The following is a 24234-nucleotide window of genomic DNA, read 5'->3' on the forward strand; positions in this document are numbered from 1 at the left end:
ATTTAAGGATTTAAGAATTGTGGAAAGGCAGTAGTTTGTAAGGACAGAGGGTATGTTTTGGAGGTTTAGAGTGGGAGACTGTGGTGATGGAAGTGTGGGGAGGAAGATGACTTGAGGAGAAGGGACCATTATAATGTCAGTTTGCATGGTGCCAGGAAGGCAAGATGGGTGGCAGTCAGATTGGTACCATGAGAGCAGAAGATGGGTCTCCTGTCTTGGTGGGGAATGCAGCAAGGCAACTGAATGGATCACTCGATTGCAACAGCTCTGAACTCCTCGCACCTTTTGAAGGTGAGTGTAGAGGGGGTGGTTGAAAGGGATTAAGGAGACTGTTGGCCGTGGAGAAAAGCCAAGTGGCTTCTATCTTGGCTTTTCATGTTGATTCTGGACTTGGCAACAGTTTTGGTGGAGGAGAGCAGAGCCTCGTAGTGCATGATGTAGTCCAGCTTGATCTGGTGATAGATGGCTCAGCTGTCTGTGTGCCAGGTACATTGAAGCCTACACCCTTGGACCTGAAGGAGTGAGAATGGGGACCATACTGGGGGACAGAATGTAGGCTTAAGGGCATCAAAGGATAAGGTGAGTGAATGAGCATCTCAACGGCTACACAATTGTTGTGGCGAATTGAGAGCCTAAGGCTTTATATACAGTTATAAGTGAATTTGGGAAGCTGTTCTCCTCCCAGCCCCAAGGCTGGCACATAAGGATGTGGAGTTGAAGGACGTGAACGGAACAGGACACAAAAAGTGATAACTGCTTTTGATGTTGCCAAAGGGTAACATGTAGTTGAGAAAGTGCAGTGGACTGAGTACATTTCCAACATCATAAGGAATTGGCTGATTCTTGAGATGGGGACAAGCACCTTTGTACAGGAACCAGGGCTGGGCAGTAAATGTGGTCTTGCCAGTATCAACATCCCAAGAACAAAATCACAAACAGTGAAATAAACCCCTCCGAACATAATTATGAAGTTCTGCTCAATATCTATCTGGCCACGAACAAAACAGCCCAGGAACGATGCTGTGAAACAAAGATACCAGTAAACACACTGTTTAATTTCTACATTAAAAAGAGATGGGATGGTCCATCTGTATTTGACCCCAACAATAAAAGCAAACTGCTGTGAATTTTGGAAATTTGAAATAACAGAAAATGCTGAAAATAAGCATTAATGGAGAGCGCGTATTTCAGGCCGATGACCTTTCATCAGAATTGGGAGAAATTGGGAGAGGCTTGACAGTTTTTAAGCAAGTACAGAAGCTGACAAAGAAGGGGAGAAAAGCTTTGTGAACGTAAACCTTTGTAAACGTAATTTTACTTTAAATCAGAAACCTCCCCAAAGAGACACTTTGAATAGATTGAATACCTCTAGTGTGGCTGATTAGCTTCTGGTCCAGTATTGTTCAAGACATAGCTATATAAGCTTTGCCAGTAGATTTCTTTAGCCTTACAGCCGACACTGCTGCTTTTAATTGTAACAAAGCAAATAGCCTTAGTGGTTCAAGTTCCTATCTAATTTTGTTTGTAAAATGTGTTTATAGATCAGTTGTCAGTTAATTATCATAATTTGTGATTAAGTACATTTATTATGTTGTGCTGAGGTCTAATTTGATGGTAGATTTTTAAATTTGTTTTAGTTTTATAATTGCCTTCATGTTTGTTCAACTCGTTAAATAATAAGAAACCTTCAAGTGATTTATGTCCATGGATTAAATGTCAGGGTTAAAATAACTGTGTCAACCATTTTGAAATCCATTTTTATGGCAAGTCTGAGGAGGGTTTATTCGTTGGTCAGCTAAACGTTGAGTTGACCTTGTTTGCAAGAACGCTTTGTTATCATTAATCTGCAAGGTACTGCTACTTTGTATGTAGTAATGATGAATAAAGAAGGAAAATGTGTGGGGGAACTAAAGTTAGTTGTATCATTCAGTGAAACAACATCTAAGCTTGTATGGATATACTGTGCCATTTTTGTTATTATGTATACATAATTAAAACTTTTCCGAATATTTTCTTCTTTGTGGTACGTACGTACGTACTTGTAAAATTCTAATTTCTGGCTGCAGTTTTTTCTGTTTAGGTAGACAGAGGTGGAATATTTTCTGGCAGTAAATATTGCTAATGATCTTTTGTGTTTAAAATTCTAATCCAAGCACACCACATTTAATAGCAATAAGAAAATGGTAACTAATATTCAAATGTTAACCGTCTACATAAATCATACTTGTAATTAAATGCTCACTACAGATCTCTGTAAATTCACCTGACCTTTAGTTAGCATTTGATCATCTATCTACCTCCTAATTTGCAGAACTCCAGAAATTAACTTTGGAATGCTATGCACCAAAGAAAAGACTAAGCCTGGCATTGCATGGCATATTTAGGGTTTACACTTTATATCCAACAATCATAACTACCTAAAATGCAATTGTGTCCAGTTGTTTACATTGTTTTACAGATATTTCCCCACAAGTAACATTATAGTCCTATCTTGTATGTCAGCCTTTTTATTGAAGTTTGTTGTTATTCTTTGTGCCTGCCAATGTGCTAAAGTGCTGATGTTTCAGCATTAATTTTAAAATCCATGTAACCTACAATTGATGAGTTCCTTGAATAAAAGGTGCTGTTTGATTAATATGTTTGAAGGACGGAATGTATTGAAAAACCATAATTCAGCTTTTTATAGTTTGGCAAACAGTTGCCTTCATTTCCTTTCTCATTTAGCTCTTGGTTTATGGTTTGTACGGTCTTCAGGTGTAGGTTAGTGCTTTGGTGTGTGGGTAGACACCTTTGTGTTAACTGGATTTAACAAAAACATTTAGATATTACGACACAGCCTTTCTATTTAGTAATTTCAGAAATACAGCTGATTTTTGTTACAATGTAAATGCATTCCTCTGATTCTATTTGAATTTCTTGATTGGGTTACCTGTACTCATTGTCAAATCTCCAGTTCGGCATCCAATATAAATGCATTAGACTGAATTGTAATCAACCATAGGTTGAAAATATTCATATCTTAAACATCATAGACATTAATGCCCTTTTGTCTTTGTCCTTCCAGATCAAAGCAATTTGGTATGATCATGGCTGATCTCTGCCTCAACTCCACTTTTGTGCCCAGTCTGTACATCCTTTGATTACCCAAGACACCAAAAATCTATCTATCTCAGCCTTTTATATACTCTAAAGTGGAACATCCACATCCTCAGGTTGACATTACCCTTTGAGCGAAGACATTTCTCTTAATCTTAGTCCTAAATGATCAACCCCTTATCCTGAGACTGTCCCCTAGATTTCCCAGCCAAGGGAAACAATCTCTCAGTTTCTACCCTGTCAAGCCTCTTTAGAATCTTGTATATTTCAATGAGATCACCTCTCATTCTTCTAAACTTCAAAGATATAGGCACAGTTTACACAGCCTCTCGCTGTAAGACAACCCCCTCATCCCTGGGACTAATCTAGTGAACCTTCACTGTACTTGTCTCCAAGGCAAGTATATCCTTCTTTAGACCAAAGCTGCACACACTACTCGCACAAGTATCATGTCCCCAAAGCCCTATACAACTGTAACAAGACTTCTTTATTCTTATGCCCCAATCCACTTACAATAAAGGGCAACATGTCATCTGCCGTCTTAATTGCTTGCTGCACCTGCATGGTGACTCTATTATTCATGTACAACAGCCCCCAAATCTTTCTGAATTCCATCATTTGTTAATCTTGCACCTTAAAAAAATTGTTGTGCTTTTCCATTTTTGCTACCAAAGTGGATAACTTCCTCACATTATACTCCATTGGCCGCCTTCCTATCCAATCACTTAACCAATTTTATCCCTCTGCAGCCTTTTTGGGCCTCTTCACATCTTAAGTTATATTGTCACCAAACTTGGATTTATTATATTGGGTCCCCTCTTGAGTCATTGACATAGAATGTAAATAGCTGAGGCCAAACCACTGATCCTTGCAGCATTCAACTAGGCTAACCCAAAAATAATCTGCTTATTCTTACTCTGTTTCCGTTAAACAGTTCTCAGTCCATGCTAACATATTAGCCCCAAGGAGGCGTTAAGAAAATGGTAATGTTACTGGACTACGAATTCGGAGGCTTGAATGCTACAGAGTTCAGATCCCACCACAGCAACTTGGGAATTTAAATTTAACGAATTAATAAATCTGGATTAAAATGGTAGTCTCATTAATCATGGTGGTGAAACTACCAAATTGTCATTCAAAACAATTTTGGTTCACTAATGTCCTTCAAGGGAAGAAATCTGCCATTCTTACACGGTCTGGCATACAAGTCACTCAGTTGTATCAAATGCCATAGGGAGAAAAAAGCACTGTAAGTGTACCTACACTGATTCAGGAAGGTGGCTTACCATCACCACCACCTTCTCAAGGCTAATTAAGGATGTGCAATAAATGGTGGCCTTGCCGGCAATGCTCACATCCTAAGAATAGATTTAAAAAAGGCTGCGTTTGCTGCCAACGAGGTGCACGTTCAGCTGTACTGACATGACATCATTGCGAAGAACAGAGATCAGAACTCTACGCAGTGTGATACTTATCCTCTCCATTTAGTTTCTCGTTTTCTTTTAAGCTAAATTCAAACTCGCAGCAACCCTAATAAGAACTGAAAGCAACTGTCTTTTTTTTAATGTGAAGGCTGATAAGTGGCAGGAAAAAAGGAGAGAGAATTGAATAAGAATATCTTGGTGGGAGAAAAGAATCCTTAGTTTTATCTTATGTATCATGGGAGAACGTGTGTAAATCTGCAGAGAATTTACGGCATTGCTCCAAAACAGCAAGACTGCTCCTGGCACTTTCTTTTTAACGTGTCACAAAATCAGGCACTCTGACCTCCATATCAGCCTGCTGTTTGCTGAACCTCATGGCACTTCCCTTTGCTGTGTTTATACAGCTCTTGTTTCCTTCAAGTGTGTTCTTTCACCACGTTTTTTTTTTAAAGTTTAAAAATTGGTGTTCTGCGCATGCCCAGATGGTTATCGGCAGCCATCTTGTTTTGTCAGGAGACTGTAAATAAAAATCTCATGGACCCTAATCTCATTGTGTAGCATGTTATCAAATGTCTTCTGAAAATCCAAATATGTTACATCTTCTCATTCCTCCTTGATGAGTTGCTGCAGTGCATCTTGTAGATGGTGCACTGCCACTGTGCGTTGGTGGTGGAGGGAGTAAATGTTGAATGTGGTAGATGGAGTGCCAATCACACAGGCTACTTTGTACCATTTTGTCCTGTCCTATTTTGAAGCCAGTATCTTGGTCAATATTTATCCCTTAATATCACAGAAACATTATCTGGTCATTATCACATTGCTCTTTGTAGGAGCTTTGCTGTATATGAATTGGCTGCTGCATTTCCTACAGTACAACTGTGACTATGCTTCAAAAGTATTTCATTGGCTATGAAGTGCTTTGAGGCATCTGGTGGCTGTGAAAGGCACTATTTAAATGCAAACTGTTCTCTCTTTATCAAGGATTTGACTGCTGTCACCAACCACTCAATGTTCAAAGTAAAATTCCTGCTCCTCAGTTAGCTATCACATCCTAAACCTGAGCTCAACATCCAGGCATTTCTTATTTCCCATTTTTCCTCTCAGGGCAGTGGACTGCAGCACTGTCTCAGCCATCTGTGTACATCTTGGGGAGAAGTCATATCTGCCAGAAGTACTGCTACCATCCTTCTTGTCATGGTGGGATCTTAGACCAACGTGCAAGTCTGTGGCCACACGTTGGCATGTCTTGCACCTCATGGTTGGCATGCATGCCTTACCACGCAGTATTTGGGATGCTGCTTCAGGGACTCAGGAATTTCCAGGCCTCCTCCTTTCAAGAAAAGGTTTATGGAGATTACTTTAGTTTGGTAATGCATCCCTGCGTGGTATTGCTGCTTTTCAGCATAAGTGCCAATATTTCTAATTTTTCACTTTTGTTTGCTCTTCAAACTTGTTATCTGTTGAAATTAGAAATATTTTCCTTATGTGAAAATTCTGAGACATGATAGAGACTCAGATAATGCAGACAGAAAATGGAGGAAGATGAAGGTAGAAAGGTCACAGCATGGTCACTTAGCCAGACCCTAAGTCAATCACCAATCCAATGTATTCATTACCCCATTCTTTGATTTACTGAATATCCTTGTGCATCTTCCATTTCCTGGTTTGCTGTGTGTGTCTGTTTATTCCTCAAGGGGCTATCCTAGGCTTATTATACACTGTAGGCTAACAGTTTCCATTGTTGATACTTTGGGTTCTGTGAGTTAGTGCTTTCCTTTTTACCTGATATCATCCATAAGAAGAATTACAGTCAATAGGATATGCCTGCTGTCATGCTTATATGTTTGAGACCCCAGACATTCTGTATTCAGCAGTAACAGGAGCCAGCCACAGGATACTGCCTGCTTGTCCTGCTCTTGCAACAGTGAAAGTACAGATCACTGTTTGCATGTGGAAATCCACGGATACTGTCCTGCTTGGGGTGGTGTGATGATGGTTGTGACCGCTATACTATAAAACAGTATAAAAAGAATAGTCCCTGGCTAGAGACAATTTATAAGATTATATATCAGAAAAATTCAGCTCTCTTATCATGAGAAACCTAATAGAAGTTCATTAGATGGCCAGAATGCCTTTTTTTAAAAAAAGGTGCTTAGTAATGCTAGAGCTTTTAATGCTTTTGAAATTTGTTTTCGTCTTTTATGCACCCATTGTTGGTATCAAACGGTTCCTGGTTATTTGTAACATAGCCAGGTGCAGAATAATGTTCCGGCAGTTCCCCCTCAAATATGTTATGACTAAATCTCAAAGGAACATTCTCGACTGCCTTTTTAGCCTCCTCAACCAAAACACACCTACACTTTACTGAAAGAAAGGCAGACTTGCATTTCCTCGTAAAACAATTCATTTGCCTGGAGTTTCCTCCGAGTGCACCCTGAAAATATGTGCCAGGTTGGGCTTATTTTTCTGATGTCCAGTTCACCCAAGCATCCTCATTCTCATTAGAATACACAAACTTAAAATTGATGCAATCAGCATAAACAGTTGCGGGGAGCCAATGAAAGTGCTGAACCCTCATTACAAAGCTTCAGATTTGAAGAAGAAATATGAATTTCGACTCATTTAACCATTTATGTACATCTTACACAGCTTGTTTAGGAACCTGCTATCAGGAAAGCATTTCAAGTATGTAAAATTTGTATTGAAAGAAACATACAAGACTGAGCACATCACAGTGGGGATAAAGAAAAAGTTAACATTCAAAATTGCAGTTAAGGGACAAGAAAAATGACTCCTTTTCGTAAAGTTGCTTGTAATGTTCAGAACCCGTGAACAAGTGCAGTTGGTGGGTACTCACATTTGAGAGTTGGGGTCATGAACAATTTTGAGTGTATATTGTTTGATGGGCAGACATAAAAGATTGTGGAGACTTGAGTGTTGTAGTTACATAACTGAATCTATTAAGTTCACGTAATTTGTTTGTGTCTAGATTATGGTTACATGTAGGCGCAAATACAGAAGAAACTCCAGATCTTTATTTCAAACATACCCTTTTACTTATCATGAATAGTGCCCTGAGGGTGATTCTGACTGTTTCCACAATATGAGCTTTTAAATGTCATTGTATGTTTTGGCATTTACCAAGTGATATTCAAATTTGTGATGTTTTTCAAAATCTATTGTAATAAATAAGTTTAGAAGTGCCTCTGAAGAGTGTCTATGCTTTTTGTCCCCATTTTAGGTGGCTATTCAGCAGACCATGCGGTCATTAAAATATTCTGGAACGTGGTAGAGAGTTTCACTAATGATGAAAAGCGCAAATTGCTGAAGTTTGTCACCAGTTGCTCTCGACCACCTCTGCTGGGATTTAAGGTACAGAATAAGGACCTCTTATAAATATTCTACACATATCTATTTGTAAATATTTAGATGGGATCTAATTCCTATGTTTGTAAATTTTCCAGCAGTTTAACAAATATTATTTTCTCTTCACAAGTCCATAAGTTCTGAATTTGTTTGAAATGCAACTTTGACAAGAGTTTGACCTCTTGCTACAGTGTTCTCAGCAGGGAAATATAGATAGTACAATCACAATGTATATTTAAGCATACAAGAACAGAGAGCCTCAATTCAATTAGAAAATCGGTATCATGATTATATGTTATCTCACAATGTTCCTATGCTTCTATTGCCTCATAGTAGTGGTATTGCCTTTGAAATTAGGGGCACCTGTGTATGTGCACAGATTATCAGCATCAGCTCTGTGCCCGTGAATTTGTATATCTGTGCATATGATTCTCGAAATTTTGGATTCAAACAATGTAATAGGGCCCCAGATTTTACATCGATTCATTATCTATGAACCAAACGGGTCATATGCTAATTTCTTTAAATTCTTACCATTATTTAGGATGATTGGTTACAATACAGGAGACCATTCACCTATTAAGCCTGTGATGGCTCTCTGCCAAAGCAATTTAACTAGATCCACTCCCCTGCCCTTTGCCTGCAGTGTTGCAAATTCTTTCCCTTCCTTTTTGAAAGCCATAATTGAAATTGCCTCCACCACTTTCTCAGGCAGCGTATTCCTGATCCTTGCCACTTGCTAAATTTAAAAAAAAAAGTTTCCTCATGTTGCCTTTGGCTCTTTTGCCAGTCATTGTGAATAAATGTCCTCTGGTTCTCGACACTTCTACCAGTGGGAGCATTTGAACACATCATTTTGGAAATTTCTCCCAATCTCCCCTCAAACACCTCTTCTCTAAGGAGAACAACTCCAGCTTCTCCAATCTATCCACATGACTGAAGTCCCTGGAACTATTCTTGTAAATCTTTTCTGCACCCTCTCTAAAGCCATCATATTGTTTGATACAATATTGCAAATGAGACCAAAACAGTGTTTCATGAAAGTTCAACATAACTTCCTTGCTTTTGTACTCTATGCCACTATTTATTAATCACAAAACCCCATATGCCCTTTTAACTGCTTTCTCAAACTGCCTTGCCACTTTCAACAATTTATGCACATAAACACAACCCCTAGGAGTCTCTGTTCTGGCACCCCCCTTATAGAATTGCCCCCTTAGTTAATGTTGCCTCCCATTGTTCATCCTACCAGAGTGCCGCCACTTGGCATTTAATTTAATCTAATCTACCATGTGCCTGCACATTCCATTGGTCTGTCTGTATCCTCATGGAGTCTATCACCATTCTCCTCACAGTTCATTATACCTTCATGTTTTGCATCAACTGCAAATTTTGAATTTGAAACCTAGGGTATTTTTAGATGAGTGGTTTGATTTTGTTTTGTACTGAGGGCTTATTCCTATATTTATCCTTGAATAAAGCGTGTAGTGTAAATGTAACTCTTGGCAAACCAATCTCACTGCTACATTTAATGAAGCAAGCTTAACTTTAAAGCCAACATGAACTGATTAAAGCTTGGCAATTCCATTTTACTTTGACTATGAAGCTTTATTATTTCTTTTTTTTTTGAATGTGAATTGTATGTCAGTTCATACAGTTGCATCAAGTGTCATGTAGTCAATTATCTGTTATATCCAGTATGATTTGACCCTATCATGAATCACTTGACTATATTATTTGCAGTAACAGCATTCCACTAGATTATTATAACCTTTGGATGGTGTCAATTCACATTCACTTTAACTGTCAGTGGTGTAATTAAGGGAAAATGTAACTGTGGGGCCAAGTACTTTGAATATGAAGCACTTGTATGTGTCATGTGGTGAATTCTTCCAATGTTACTAAGTAAAATTTAGGGTCTGTTCTGCAGAACCCAGAAAATGGCATTATTCAAATAATTGCAAAACCAGTGTTATTGCTGAGATTTTAGTGAAGTGTACCAACAAGTTTGTGAAATTTTCACACATCGTTCCTGGAGGTGGCCTTTTTTCCCCTCAGTAGAATTTCAGTAAAGATGAATTGCTACTTGAAGATTTTGTATTAAGTCCATTCCAATGGAGAAAAGTACACAGCAGTACAAAATCTGACTTTTGTCCATACCAACTTAAGTTGTGAGCGACACAGCAATTCAGGTGGTTACTAGCTAGTCACTGATAGTAGTGGAACAATTTGGGATAATGAATTTAAGACCATCACGCAACATTAAACTATATTGGCTTAAATATAATTTTTCTTAGTGTATTGCTACCAGTTGCACGAGAAAAAAAGCTCTGAAACACATACTGATGTTGAATTAGTAGTTGAACTTGCAGGAGCCATTATTGATTTCTGCACACTGTCAAGAGCAGTAGTTTTATTTGGATGCAGTTTTTGATACCTTATGACTGGCACATTTAAGCAGGTGTTCCTGTATGCCTAGAATGATCCCCCTTTGTTCACACCAGATACTGAAACAGTATGACCAAACATTGTTCCACATGCACATTCAGTCTGGAGCATCTCGTTATAATAATGAGCATATGGGGAACAATACAATTGATCTGATCACATCCTGTGTGCTATAATTTGTCAATTTTGATGCAACATACAACAGTTTCAATACAACATTTCTATTTGGGGTTTTGGGGGTGTGGGGGTTTTGGGCACAGCAATAATGGAATTCAAAGGCTGATCAGGTAAGAACCCAAGTATGCAAGACCGGCATGAAAAGACATCATTAAGTTTCACAAAATAAATAAATAAAACTGTAGATGCAGTAAATTGGTCAGCATCTGTGGAGAGAACAGACAGTTGTTGATGGTCTATATGTGAAATTTTAACAAATGTTTTCACATGGATTGTGTCATTTAAAACAACATTCTTGCGCTTGTTTTATATTAACTCAGCTCCAGTGTGACCAACTCAGCAGTTTTACCTTAGAAATATAAATATGAGGCAACCCCAATTAAAGATATCTGGAATAAAAATCTGGTATCGGCAACAGTGACCATGAGACTACTGGATTGTCATAAAAACCCAACTGACTACAGCAATGTTCACTGCACTCCAAAATGGGCCACTTTGTTCCACCAAAATTGCTATAATCCACATTATCTGCAGTGTTTCAAGAAGGTGACCCACCACCATCTTCTCGGGCGAAATTATGGATGAGCAATAAATGCTGGGCCTGCCGTCAACATTCGCATCCATCAATGAATAAAGGCCTCCATTTCCTTCCGTAATTGTGTTGCCCTGAATTGGACACAATACTCCACTTGCAACCAACCTTGTATTTTATATAAGTTTAGTATAATTTCCTGGCATTTGTACTCCAGGTTCATGGTACCACTGCCGGCTCAGTTATGCGTAGGAGCACAGAGAAGACTGGAAAAGCATAGTGCTAGGACCTTTGATAGGGGAACAGGCAAGCATTTATGGGGCCGCAGGCATGAATTCGGGATGGTATGTTGTGTCTCTGCTGCTAGGGCCAAGGATGTCACTGAACAGCTGCAGAGCACCTTGACAGGGAAAGGTGAACTGTGGTGGTCCGTATAAGAACAAACAACATAGGGAGAAAGAGGGATATGCTGCAGCAATTACAATTTAGGGGGCTAGGTACAGGATGTTCAGGTTGTACCTAAATAGAACCAGGATTAATTTCCTTCAGGGGGAATTTGTAATTGGGGAGGGTTTAAACTAACTTGGCTGGGGTGTGGGAATCAGGAAATAATACTAGAAAGGGATACCAAGGTACAAAGAATGTTGGGAGAGACGGATAGCACGAGAGTAAGCTATTAAGTGGTTTTACTGTAAGAGAGAAAGTAATAAGTCTAAATTAGGGTTCTAGTGCGTGTTTGTGAATGCATGGTGTGTGGGAAATAAGATTGGTGAGTTGCAGATGCAGATAGCCATAGGGAAATTTGATGTTGTGATGCTAAGAGAGACCTGCCTCATAGAAGGGCAGGACTGGGTATTAAAAATTCCTGGATACAAGGTGTTCAGGAAAGATAGGAAAAGAAGTAAAGGGTGGCCCCTTAGGAATGTATTGATTAAGGAAAGCATTGCAGTACTGGACATAGAAGAGGTCATGGACAGAATCTTTTTTTTCTGACGAGAGCCAAGAACAAAATAAAGGTGCGATTACATTGCTCGGTATAGTCTATAGGAAACCAACTAGTGGGAAAGATGTAGAAGAACAAATTTGCAAGGAAATTACAGAGAAGTGCAAAAATTAGGGAATAGTCATAATGGGGGACTTTAAGTATCTATAGGTTGGGATAGCAGTAGTGTAAAGGGCAGAGAGGAGCAAAAATTCCAAGAGTATGTTTAGGAGAATTTTCTGTGGAATGTTTCCAGTCTGAGGAGAGACAAAGCATTGCTGGACCTCTTGGGAATGAAGTGGGCCAAGTGGATCAAAGTGTCAGTAGGGGAGCATTTAATGGACAGTGATTATGGTATCATAAGGTTTAGGTTAGCTATGGAAAAAAGACAAGGCGCAATCCATAGTAAAAATAATTAACTGGGGGAAAGCTAAGAATGAATCTGGGCCAGATAAAGTTGCACCAAAGGTCGGCAGGCAAAATGGTAACTAAACAATGAGCTGCCTTTAAAGAAGAGAGAGTTTATGTACAGTCGAGATTTATTCCCACGAAGCCGAAATGAAGGGCAAATGAATCCAGAGCTTCTGGGATGATGAAAGAGACTGAACTTAAGATGAAATGGAAAAAGTGTGCATATGATTAATGTCCAGTAGATGGTAAAATTGAGAACCAGTCTGAATATTGAAGGTTCAAAGCGGAATTACAAAGCAAATAAGCGAAGCAAAGAGAGAGTATGAGAAGAGACTGGCAGCTAACAAAAGGGAATTCCAAAGTCTTGTAAAGGCATATCAATAGTAAAAGGAGGAGAGGGCCAATTAGGGACCAAAAAGATGGTTTACGTATGGAGGCAGGGGGGCATAGCTGAGGCATTAAATGAATACTTTGCATCTGCCTTCACCAAGGAAGTAGATGCTAGCCAGGTCATGGTGAAAGAGGAGATAGTTCATTCACTATCATGTGTTTAAAATTGACAAAGAAGTGACATTGCCATAATTATTCAGTTTTCCAGAGATTCGGGGGTGGTGCCAGAGGACTGGAAAATTGCAAACATTATACCCTTGTTCAAAAAAGGGTGTAAAGGTGAACCCAGAAACTACAGGCCAGTCAGTTTAACCTTGGTGGTGGGGAAATTTGGAGCTGATAATTCAGCACAAAGTTAATAGTCAGTTGGGCAAGTGCAGGTTAATTTTTTTTTCATTCAAGGGATTTGGGCTTCGTTGGCTAGGCCAGCATTTATTGCCCATCCCTAATTGCCCTTGAGAAGCTCATGGCGAGCTGCCTTGAACCACTGCAGTCCATGTGGTGCAAGTACACCCACAGTGCGATTAGGGAGAGAGTTCCAGGATTTTGACCCAGTGACAGAGCAGCAATATATTTCCATGTCAGGGTGGTGAGTGGCCTGGAGGGGGACTTCAAGTGGTGGTGTTCCCATGAATCTGCTGCCCTTGTCCTTCTAGATGGTAGTGGTTGTGGGTTTGGAAGGTGCTGCCTAAGGAGCTTTGGTGAGTTCCTGCACTGCATCTCGTAGATGGTACATTCTGATGTTACTGTATATTGGTGGCAGAGGAAGTGAATGTTTGTGTGTGGGGAGCCAATCAAGTGGGCTGCTTTTTCCTGGATGGTGTCAAGCTTCTTGAGGTAAGCTTCTTGAGGTTGTTGGAGCTGCACGCATCCAGCAAAGGGAAGAGTATTCCATTACACTCCTGACTTGTGTCTTGTACATTATGGATGGACTTTGGGGAATCAGGAGGTGAGTTACTCGCCACAGGATTCCTAGCCTCTGACCTGCTCTAGTAGTCATAGTATTTATATGGCTAGTCTAGTTCAGTTTCTGGTCAATGGTAACCCCCCAGGATGTTGATGGTGGGGGATTCAGCGATAGTAACGCCATTGAATGTCAAGGGGCGATGATTAGATTCTCTCTTGTTGGAGATGGTCATTGCCTGGCACTTGTGTGGTGCACATGTTACTTGCCACTTGTCAGCACAAGCCTGGATATTGTCCAGGTATTGCTGCATTTGGACATGGATTGCTTCAGTATCTGGGGAGTCGCGAATGGTGCTGAAAATTGTGCAATCATCAGCAAACATCCCCACTCTGACCATACAATAGAAGGAATGTCATTGATGAAGCAGCTGAAGATGGTTGGGCCGAGGACATGACCCTGAGGACCTGCTGCAGTGATGTCCTGGAGGTGAGATGACTGACCTCCAACAACCACAACCATCTTCCTTTGTGCTAGGTATGACTCCAACCATTGGGGAGTTTCCCCCTGATTCCCATTGACTCCAGTTTTGCTCGGGCTCCTTGATGCCCCGCACTGTCAAATGTTGCCTTGATATCAAGGGCAATTGCTCTCACTTCACCTCGAGTTCACTTAGTAGTCAGTTGGGAAATGCAGGTTAATTAAGGAAAGCCAGCATACAATTGCTAAGGGCAAATCATGTTTCATTGACTTAAGTTTTTTGATGAGGCAACAGAGAGGGCTAATGAGGGAATGCTGTCGATAAGATACATGGATTTCCAAAAGGCATTTGATAAAGCGCAACAACAACAAACTTGTGAGCAAAGTTAGAGCTCATGGAATAAAAGAGATAATAGCAACATGGATATGAAATTGGCTGAGTGATAGAAAATTGTTACAGACAGATGAGAGTTGGTAGGATGGTTCCTGCTTGGACATTTTTTGCAGTGAATTCATAGTGGCTTACTCCGAGCCACAATAGGTTTTTGGCTTTGCTCAAGTTGAAGGTATAATTGAGCCCCTGTGTCAAAGATCTGGCTTGGTTCTACAAACCAGTGGTTAAAAGGATAGCCCCACTACTCTGCCTGTGGAGGGATTCTACCCTGGGATCTTTTTCTTCTGTAGTATCTTTGTCTCCCAGACTGACTGACTTTAGTTGCTCTCAAGATGTGTGTTAATAAATGTTTCTCATTGCAAGTTGATTTCTGTCAGGTGGCAATAGTATCAGTGTTTCCATTGTCCACACAAATGGTCCCTGCAATGTTAGTATTGACACAAAATGGGGTTTGAATCTTGGCCTTTGGCATCTCCTTGTGATAGTTTTTTCTCTTCATACCTGTTCTAAGGAATTTATTTCTGTAGCCACTAGGTTTGAGTGATCGTTGTGCATCAGTTTTTGTAGACATTTAGACAATAGTTGTTCTCTCTATGGGAGAGATCTGTTGGGTTATTAATGTATTCTCAATGGAATGTCCCAAAAAGTTCACCTACATTTTAATGACTAAACCAGACAAGCAGGCTACTTCCTGCCTTCACAGAATCAGAGTGAAGAAGCGGCCCTTAGGCCCATTGAGTCTGCACCGACACATGAGAAACACCTGACCTACCAACCTAATCCCATTTGCCAATTTTTTTTTTGGCAAATGCCTTGGGCAGTTTCATATATATTTGCAGAAGAGGGAGGTTACCTGACCTCGCCACCCCTCCCCCCACACACCCTCCACCCCTAAATCCACCTAGTTACAATGCAGATTGTTCATTCTCCACATTGTTTTATAGAAAATAGCCTTCATTTTTCATACATCTGCAGGTGCACCTGCAGGGTGTAGCAAAACAGTAGTGGTGAGAGGTTGTTTTTTGGACTGGAGGAAGGTTTGTAATGAAGTTTTCCAGGGGTCAGTGTTAGGACTCAGCTCTTCCTGATGCATATTAATAACCTGGACATTGGTGTACATGGCACAATTTCAAAATTTATGAATGATACGAAACTTTGTTTATTGTGGACTGTGAGGAGGATGGTATAGAACTTCAAAGGGACATCGGTTGGTGAAAGGGGCGGACAAGTGTGGATGAAATTTAATGCAGAGCAGGATGAAGTGTTTCATTTTGATAGGAAGAATGCAGAGAAATGGTGTAAAATGAAGGATGCAATTATAAAGGGTTTGCAGGAGCAAAGGTACTAGGGTGTATATGTGCATAAGACATTGAAGTTGGCAGGACAGTTTGAGAAAGCAGTTAATAAAACTTAACAGCGTTATGGGCTTTATAAATAAGGGCATAGAGAACAAGAGCAAGGAAGTTAGGGCAAACCTGTTTAAAATACTATTGACCTCAGCTGAAGTACTGCGTCCAGTTCTGGGTGCCATACTTTAGGAAGGATGTGAAGACATTAGTGAGGGTGCAGGAAAGATTCACGAGAATGGCGCCAGAGATGAATGTCTTCAGTTGCGTAGATTGGAAAAGTTGGGACTGTTCTCCTTGGAGAAGTGATGGTTGAGAGGAGATTTGATAGAGGTAATTAAGAACTTGAGGGGTCTGGATAGAGTGGATAAGGAAAACTTCCCATTGGTGGAAGAATTGAGAACCAAAGGGTACTGATTTAAGGTAATTGGCAAAAAAAGCAATGGCAACATGCGGAATAACATTTTCATGCAGTGGCTAGGATATGGAATGCACTGCTGGTATGGCAAAGCCAGGGTCAATTGAGGTTCCCAAAAGGGAATCAGATTATTATCTGAAAAATAAATATTTGCAAAGATATTGGGAAAAGGCTGGGAATGGCACTAGGGGAAATGCTCCTTCGAAGGGCCAGGACAGACACGGTGGGCCAAGTGGTCGCCTCCTGTGCTGTAACCGTTCTATGATTCTCCTTGCCTTATTTTGTAAAGCTCAGGATCTCACATGTTTTGTTAGCAGCTCTATTAACTTGTCCTACCACCTTCAAAGATTTGTGCACAAACACCTGAGGGTGTTTGTGCATAAACTTCAGCCTTTCTCTTCTTGAACCCCTTTTTAATATTGTACCATTTAGCATTTGTTTTGTCTCTCCATTTTTCCTATCAAAATATATCATTTAACACTCTTCTCTGTTGAATGGCACCTGCCATGTGTGTCTGTCCATTCCACTAGCCTGTCTGTCGTCATGAAGTCTATCACTGTTTACTATGCTTCCAAGATTTGTCATCTGCAACATTTGAAATTGTGGCCTATGCCCTCTACCCAAGTCATTAATGTACATTAAAAGCTACTTTATACTTGTGTCATTTTGCATGAATGTAGCACTTTTGTAGAATTAACTCAAATAAATTGTATATGATAAATGTGAACTAACTTGACTTATGTGTAATATTAAAGGGCAATTTGAAATGCATATTATGAATTGCTCTTGAGCTTTTGTATTTTTACAATGCAGTGCTATGCATATATTTTATTTAAGTATTTATCCAGAGCACGATAACATAAGAACTGAGCTGTAAAAGTCTTCCTCACTGTGGTACTGATGTTATAGGCATTCTAATTAATACCCACTGATCAATAAAACAGGATGAATTTGCCAGATAGTAATCACTTAATGCGAGAAGAATAAATAGCTGTCATTAAGAAGTATTTGACTAATCACTTGCAAATAACTACCAGATAAAAGTACCCAAATTGTCCTTATCTAATGTGTGCATTCTGCTGACTGAGTTGACCCCTGTTGACCTTTACAGTTCTTGACCCTTTACTATATGTTGTGATTTGAGACTTAGTTCATATTCAGTGAAGAATGTTATGTTTGCCAGCAATTTGGACTGGTTGAATATTTGAGAGAACCAGAAATGGAAATCATTTTTCAAATGGTTATACCTAGTTGCATACCAAGTATATTTTTATAAAGCTGAGTTTGCATCCGGCTGTTGTAATTGAAAAACTTGCAATCTGTCCCCTGTAATATAAAGATATTTTGTTGCAGTAAGCTTCATTCCTTTTGCCTTCCTTTTTTCTACAAGCTTTCAGTGTCGCATAAAATTTAACTTAAACCAGAAAGTATCTCTCAAATTAGAATGTTCTGATTTATGACACATTTCAGTATCCTGTGAAATGGTTATCCTATGACTCCTGAAATTTTTTAAAGAAAGGGAAAAAAATGTTTTAGTTGTGCTGCATTAATGGAGATGTTAACAGTTAGACTAAAAACATCTAATGGTAAGGAAAGAATACTGTATACCTCTGCATTTAGCAGTTTGTATGCTTTTTCTTTTTTACATTCTCCTCCTCTGCCTAGATCATTTAATTCAGTAAACTGCAACTTTCCTACACAATTTAGTTCAATGGTTTAATTTGGTGCTTTGTAGTTGAGATCATGAGGGAAAATGATGAGGTGTAATTCTCCTGTTAATGTAAGGATGCCAGTTTTATCACTGCTCTCCCACTGTCTGAACATGAGAAATGTCAAAATTAAAAGCGTCTTATGTAAACCTGTTGAGAGCCATCATTGGTTCTTATTTATCACTTTCTATGATATCAACTTTCCATTTCCACAATTCTCAATCTGAAGTAAATTAACAAAAGCATTTTCAAGATGAGTTGACAATATACATGGACCATACAGCCCTCTAATATAGAGAAAGCACAGATAGATGGACATGTGTAATATACGCAGACAGATTTATATATCCACTGAGGAGACTGAAGTGCCCAGAGTAATGTAATGTGAATCAGAACACAATCTGCCAAGCGTATAAAGCTTCTAAGCCATCCATTTTCAGCTGTTACCACTTTGCATTTATTTTCACCAGCAGTTTCATTTCTTGATAAGCATTCTGCTCAGAGGCTGCACTTTGACTTTGCCCTGTACTAATGCTGCCTTATCTTTAATTAAGTGCAATAAATGTCCAAAAATTCATTAGAAAAGAAATAGCACTGTCAACGTTAATCCATTTTAGAAGATGATTGAAATCTTTTTCAGAAAATCATCTGTTCCAGAATAACGCATCCTGCAGGCAATGATGGTTTAATAAGTTAATAGGCAGAAAAATGGGTTGTTGTTGAGAAAGTTCAAGGGGGCATTTCACCACAGCCTTAAATTGCGAAGTCTCTGTTGCACATTAGGATCACTGAATAAATTGCAATACCCCTGCCAACTGCAAATTTCTGTGAAGTATCATTTAATTTTACATAAGGATTTTATGATCCTTTTTACAAGAATTAAGATGCTATTTGAGCAGGAGTCATGACTATTTTAAAGACTAAGGAGCTACGGATGTTATAGGAAATCCAGAATCCCTAATCATACAGTATGTATAAACTGTACCTAGGTATCGTTCACTTCCAATTATTGGCTTGCCAATTCTGTTATAGTGAAGAACTGTCACCATTTTTGTTGCAAATATGTTTCATTTAATATAAAATAAAATTTTCCTGAATTTGACGAATTAATACACCAGCCTTTCACATTTAACAAGATAAATTTGAGATTGTTATCACCAAATGAGATTGGGCTTTAGAGGCCACCAAGGAACAAGTATTTATCGACACACCTTCCTCTTCAAAAAATGGTTCTATACATAGCTAAATAAGCGACTTTGTGCAATAATACAAAAGTCTTGTTTAATCATTGCAACCAGTTCTGCTCATGTGGCCCTGTCATTTCTCTGCTCAAGTTATGAGAAGAAAGTGAAATACTGGGATAATTGGAGCAAAAAAGATTTAAATTTAAGTTATTAAAATCTTGATCTAGTAAATAGGAAAAGCTGTAGGGAGTCAGTGACTATAGGGTTTTCAATTTAAGATTGTCGGTAAGAATGTGGAGAGAAGCTAGGAGAAGTTTCTTTGTGGAGAGTTATTTGAGTGCTTTGTCACGTGGAGTTGTTGAAGCAGAGACCATCATATCTTTTAAGGAGTGAGTTTATAAATCTTTGAAGCACAGGAAGATACAGGGCTATAGGAAAGAGATTAAGGCAGAGGGCTTACTTTTGTATAGTTCTCAGAGGTGTTGGCACAAGATGGGCCTCTTCCTATACTGTAGACTTTTAAGATCCAATTCCTATCTTTCAAAAAACTATGCTCTCTGGCATCAAACTTCAGATGGAAGTACGCTTTTAAGGCTGTGTTGTCCCATTGTCCTCTAACACCACTGTGGTTTTTTATTTATATTTTCTTTTTACCAAAATCTTAAATTCATCAGGTGGTAATTTAACCCTGCAATTATCTGCCAACTGGCTAACCATTTCAGCTAAGCCATTTTTTTCTTCTGGTATTTACAGAACAGCCTTTGTCTAATGTTGCCCTTGAGGATTTTATATCAGGAGATAGAATTCATGATGGAACAGATTGGTATATGGTCTGGAAGGAGCAGGTTTGATGGGTGAATGGCTTCTCATTCATGCTATCTTAGGTCGTGTCTTTTCACAATTTATAGAAACCTTCCACAAATAGGTTGACAAAAAAAACAAATAATTGTGTATGAAAAGATGTGCTACACATAAACACCATCTATTATGATAAAAGCAAAAAACTGCGGATTCTGGAAATCCAAAACAAAAACAAAAATAAAAATACCTGGAAAAACTAAGCAGGTCTGACAGCATCTGCAGAGAGGAATACAGTTAACGTTTCGAGTCCGTATGACTCTTCAACAGAATTAAGGAAAAATAGAAGAGAGGTGAAATATAAGCTGGTTTAAGGGGGGGTGGGACAAGTAGAGCTGGATAGAGGGCCAGTGATAGGTGGAGATTGCCAAAAGATGTCATAGACATAAGGTCAAAGAGGTGTTGACAGTGGTGATATTAGCTAAGAAATGTGCTAATCGGTGACATTAAGGGTAGAAAACAGGACGAGCAAGGTACAGATAGCCCACTACGCCTCTTTGTTCTTTTGTCTATGACATCTTTTGGCAATCTCCACCTATCACTGGCCCTCTATCCAGCTCTACTTGTCCCACCCCCCCTTAAACCAGCTTATATTTCACCTCTCTTCTAGTTTTCCTTAATTCTGTTGAAGAGTCATACAGACTCAAAACGTTAACTGTACTCCTCTCTGCAGATGCTGTCAGACCTGCTTAGTTTTTCCAGGTATTTTTATTTTTACCATCTATTATGAGCTTTTGTCAGACCACATTTTGAGTAATGTCCATTCTGATCAATGAGGCATTCAGGCCCTAGAGGCAATTCAAAGAACAACTATTCAGCTAATACCCAGCGTCTGAGAACTAAGTTGAAAAAAGGCTGCAAACGCTTGTTTTTCCTTTAAAAGCAGGAACTTGGAGCTGGTCTTGTAGAAGTTTATTGCAATAGTAAACAATAAGGAAAGGTTGAATCTAGGACACTGCAAACCAAACAGCGTAGTCACAACTAATGTTAAGCTGTTTCTTGCATGTAATATGATAAACATAAGTATGAACTTCTAGCTAGTATAAGCAAAAGCCCAGAATTAATTACTTAGTAGTATTCCTTCATCAGGTTGGGGCATGGGAGCAGTTGGGTGGTGTGTGAGGTGGGAGGGAAGGAAGTTTAAAAAGGTTCAGGATCTTTGAAGTAGAGTGGACCAAATGGCCTTCCTCATCCATATCTTCAATGTTGAAGTAATCAGTTGCTTACGCTTCAATTGTGAGGAAAGGGCCAAATTGAATCCTTGTAAATAGCTGCTTCCTTGATAGTTGAAACTAAAGCAACCTTAAGTTATTTAAACTGGTATCTCTAAAATGTTACTTGGCTATACAACTTTTATGAACATTTACCCAGTGTTCTAAATATTTAATAGGCTTTGGAATTTAATTTCTGAATCTTCAATGGTTGCCTGAGTGTTGGAATGTTTCTTGACTGAGTTTACGTTATAATCTTGATTCCTATTTGTATGCAGTCTACACCTAGAAGGATTTTTTTTTTGCGAGATATGAAGGAAAACTAGCTGGGATTGCTTTTTTAAAAAAAAATAAAACAACTATAATTGCATATTTGTACATGAACAACATTGTTTTCTTTATAGAAAGATTGTCTAACCTCATTTTTATTTCATCTTTAGGAACTGTATCCAGCGTTTTGTATACACAATGGAGGAACTGACCTAGAGCGATTACCCACAGCCAGTACTTGCATGAACCTTCTCAAGCTTCCAGAGTTTTATGATGAAAATCTTATGAGGAGTAAATTACTTTATGCAATTGAATCAGCAGCAGGCTTTGAGCTAAGCTGAAGTAAGAATGGGACTGCTGATAGCTGTGAGAATGGTGGATAGTGCTTAAGACATGTACCAACAATCAAAGTTCTCAAAATGGACTTATACTGAAATTGTGTAGAATCAAAGAGGTTTTAATGAAGTGCACTGCAAAGATAAGGCTTCTTTTAATCAACATTGTTTGTAGCTCAGGTGGATAAATGATCAATTGGGTACAAGTTGGGAGATTTTACTGCTAAAAGTTGAGACTACAGACTGGGTAAGAGGCCGCTTAGGTGTGATGATTGGATTATCACTATACATTAACAGAAAAATAAGCCTGTGCTGGGTAACATTAACCAAAGATTCAGCAAATAAGTGTTGGTCGAAACAGGCAATAAAGCAAGCCATAATAATGGAAAATATTTACATTTAAAACAGGCCTCTCCTCATCAGAAGCCTGTCTTTATAAGACAAAATGTGGCTTTTTTTTAACTTCATACTGGTTTCTTGCATTTAACATCATGGTTAGGTGGAAGCACATAGACCATGTAATACTGCTGCATTTTATGTTTCTTTTAAAAAGTTGCACTTTCTTACAATCTTTGTTTTAAATCACAATTATGTCCCAGTATGGAACCCAATAAAACATAGTTGCAATTTAAAGCCTAGATTAAAATTGTATGGTGTGACATTATGTGCTATTAATTATATGGCCCTTCTGCATAACTGTGGTGTGAATTCTGAATAAGAAGTGTTAAGTGGATGAGATATTATGTGGACAGGAGATTACTTTTCTTGGTCACAATAGGATTCAGCTTGCTCATAAAAAATTGCTCCATTAGGCCATGGTAAATGTTTTTGAGACCAGGATTTAGTCAGCAGTTTCTGTAAACAGAGATGTGAATAAGTATATGTTTTCTCTGCATCTGTGAATACTATGTTTTTGTTCTGTATCTGTACAGTTTTTTTCTTGTGTATTAATCTTCTGTGGTATCAGAATGGTCCTCACTGTTAAATGAGTTATACGTTTAACAGCTATTAAACAAAACTTGAATAATGGATCTGGTGTGTATCAGATATTTGCATACTTTGTATTCCATAATGAAAGACAATTATTGCAAATTGCATGTAAAAATAGGGTTTAAAGAAAACAAAGATGCTTCTCCTGGGTATTGGTTTCCTTTTGTGAAGAGATTTGTTTGATGCTAACAGTATTTTAACACTAATTATGGTTAATTACCAAATATCTTTATAAATTTATGATTTTGCCCTTATTCAATAAAAGGATTTTATGGGGAAAAGTGCTGAAGAAGCACAGGGTATGGTCTTTATTTTGAATGGTCCTGTGTTCTGAAGAATACACAGTCAGGTTACACTTTGTGGTAGACGACTCATTTGAGTATATAAATGATTTCATCGTCTTATGCAGATTCTTTTGTGATTGAAGAGTGCTATGTGGGATTGGCAAGGATATCCACAGAACTGTCGGTTCATATTGACATTGGTGCTTTGGGGAACTTCTACAGCTGTGCCACCTCTGTCTTTCCTCTGGGCATGTCGGATGTTGCAAGTTTGGCGTAGATGGTCCTTGAAACATGCTGAACCCAAATTTCAGTGCTTGCCTCCACTTGGGGCTGGTTGGCTGCAGTGCTTTCCCAAGAGAGGTAGTGTACAATGCAGAAGTTTTAGGATCTTTTTTAGGATGTCTTTGCATTGTTTGTACTGAACACCTGTATGTTGTTTGCCCTGAGACAGTTCCCCATAGAAGATCTGCTTGAGGAATTCTGTAATCATCCATGGCCTATCCATCTAAGTTGAATTTTTGGAGGACAGCTTCCATGCTACTGGGCCCAGAAGATGAAGGACCTGGTTTGTGATTTTTGTGCCACTGACTTCTCATGATGGAGCTCTGGTGTCTTTGGAAGTGTTTGAAGTTTGTGGCGCAGATAGCAGATTTGGGATTGTATGTCATGCACCAGGGTTGCAAGGACAATGGACTGGCAGTTTGATTTTAGTCTACGGCTTAATACCATTGTGCTTCCAGACACAATCAAGGAGTCAGCCATAAGCAGAACTTGCTTTCTTGATGTGTGCACGGATGTCTTCATCAATAGTTGCATCCCTAGCGATCACATGACCAAGTTATGAGAATTTTTCTACAGCCTTGAGACAGGAGCCATTGACTTTTATGTGCCTTGTGCTGGCCTAACATCTGTCATTGGAAAAATGCAAGAATCCACTGTTAAGGAGGTAGTAGTAGGACATTTAGAAAATCATGAGGCAGAGTCGTCATGGTTTTGTGAAAGGGAAATCGTGTTTTACAAATTCA

At 38.9% G+C, this 24234-nt stretch overlaps 1 protein-coding gene across 6 annotated transcripts in view; it reads left to right on the forward strand.

Annotated features, from left to right (window-relative positions):
* ube3c (ubiquitin protein ligase E3C) overlaps positions 1-22964 on the forward strand; it is a 169830-nt gene extending 146866 nt beyond the window's left edge. For all 6 annotated transcript variants that reach the window (XM_078537131.1, XM_078537136.1, XM_078537147.1 and 3 more), the window contains 2 exons: positions 7762-7892; positions 21771-22964. In XM_078537131.1, coding sequence (XP_078393257.1) covers positions 7762-7892; positions 21771-21941 — 302 coding nt within the window. In that variant the 3' untranslated portion in view covers positions 21942-22964. The remainder of the gene's footprint in view (positions 1-7761; positions 7893-21770) is intronic.
* Positions 22965-24234: the final 1270 nt, after the last annotated feature.

Source organism: Cetorhinus maximus, chromosome 3 (genome assembly GCF_964194155.1).
Source record: "Cetorhinus maximus chromosome 3, sCetMax3.hap1.1, whole genome shotgun sequence".
Classification (NCBI taxonomy): Eukaryota; Metazoa; Chordata; class Chondrichthyes; order Lamniformes; family Cetorhinidae; genus Cetorhinus; species Cetorhinus maximus.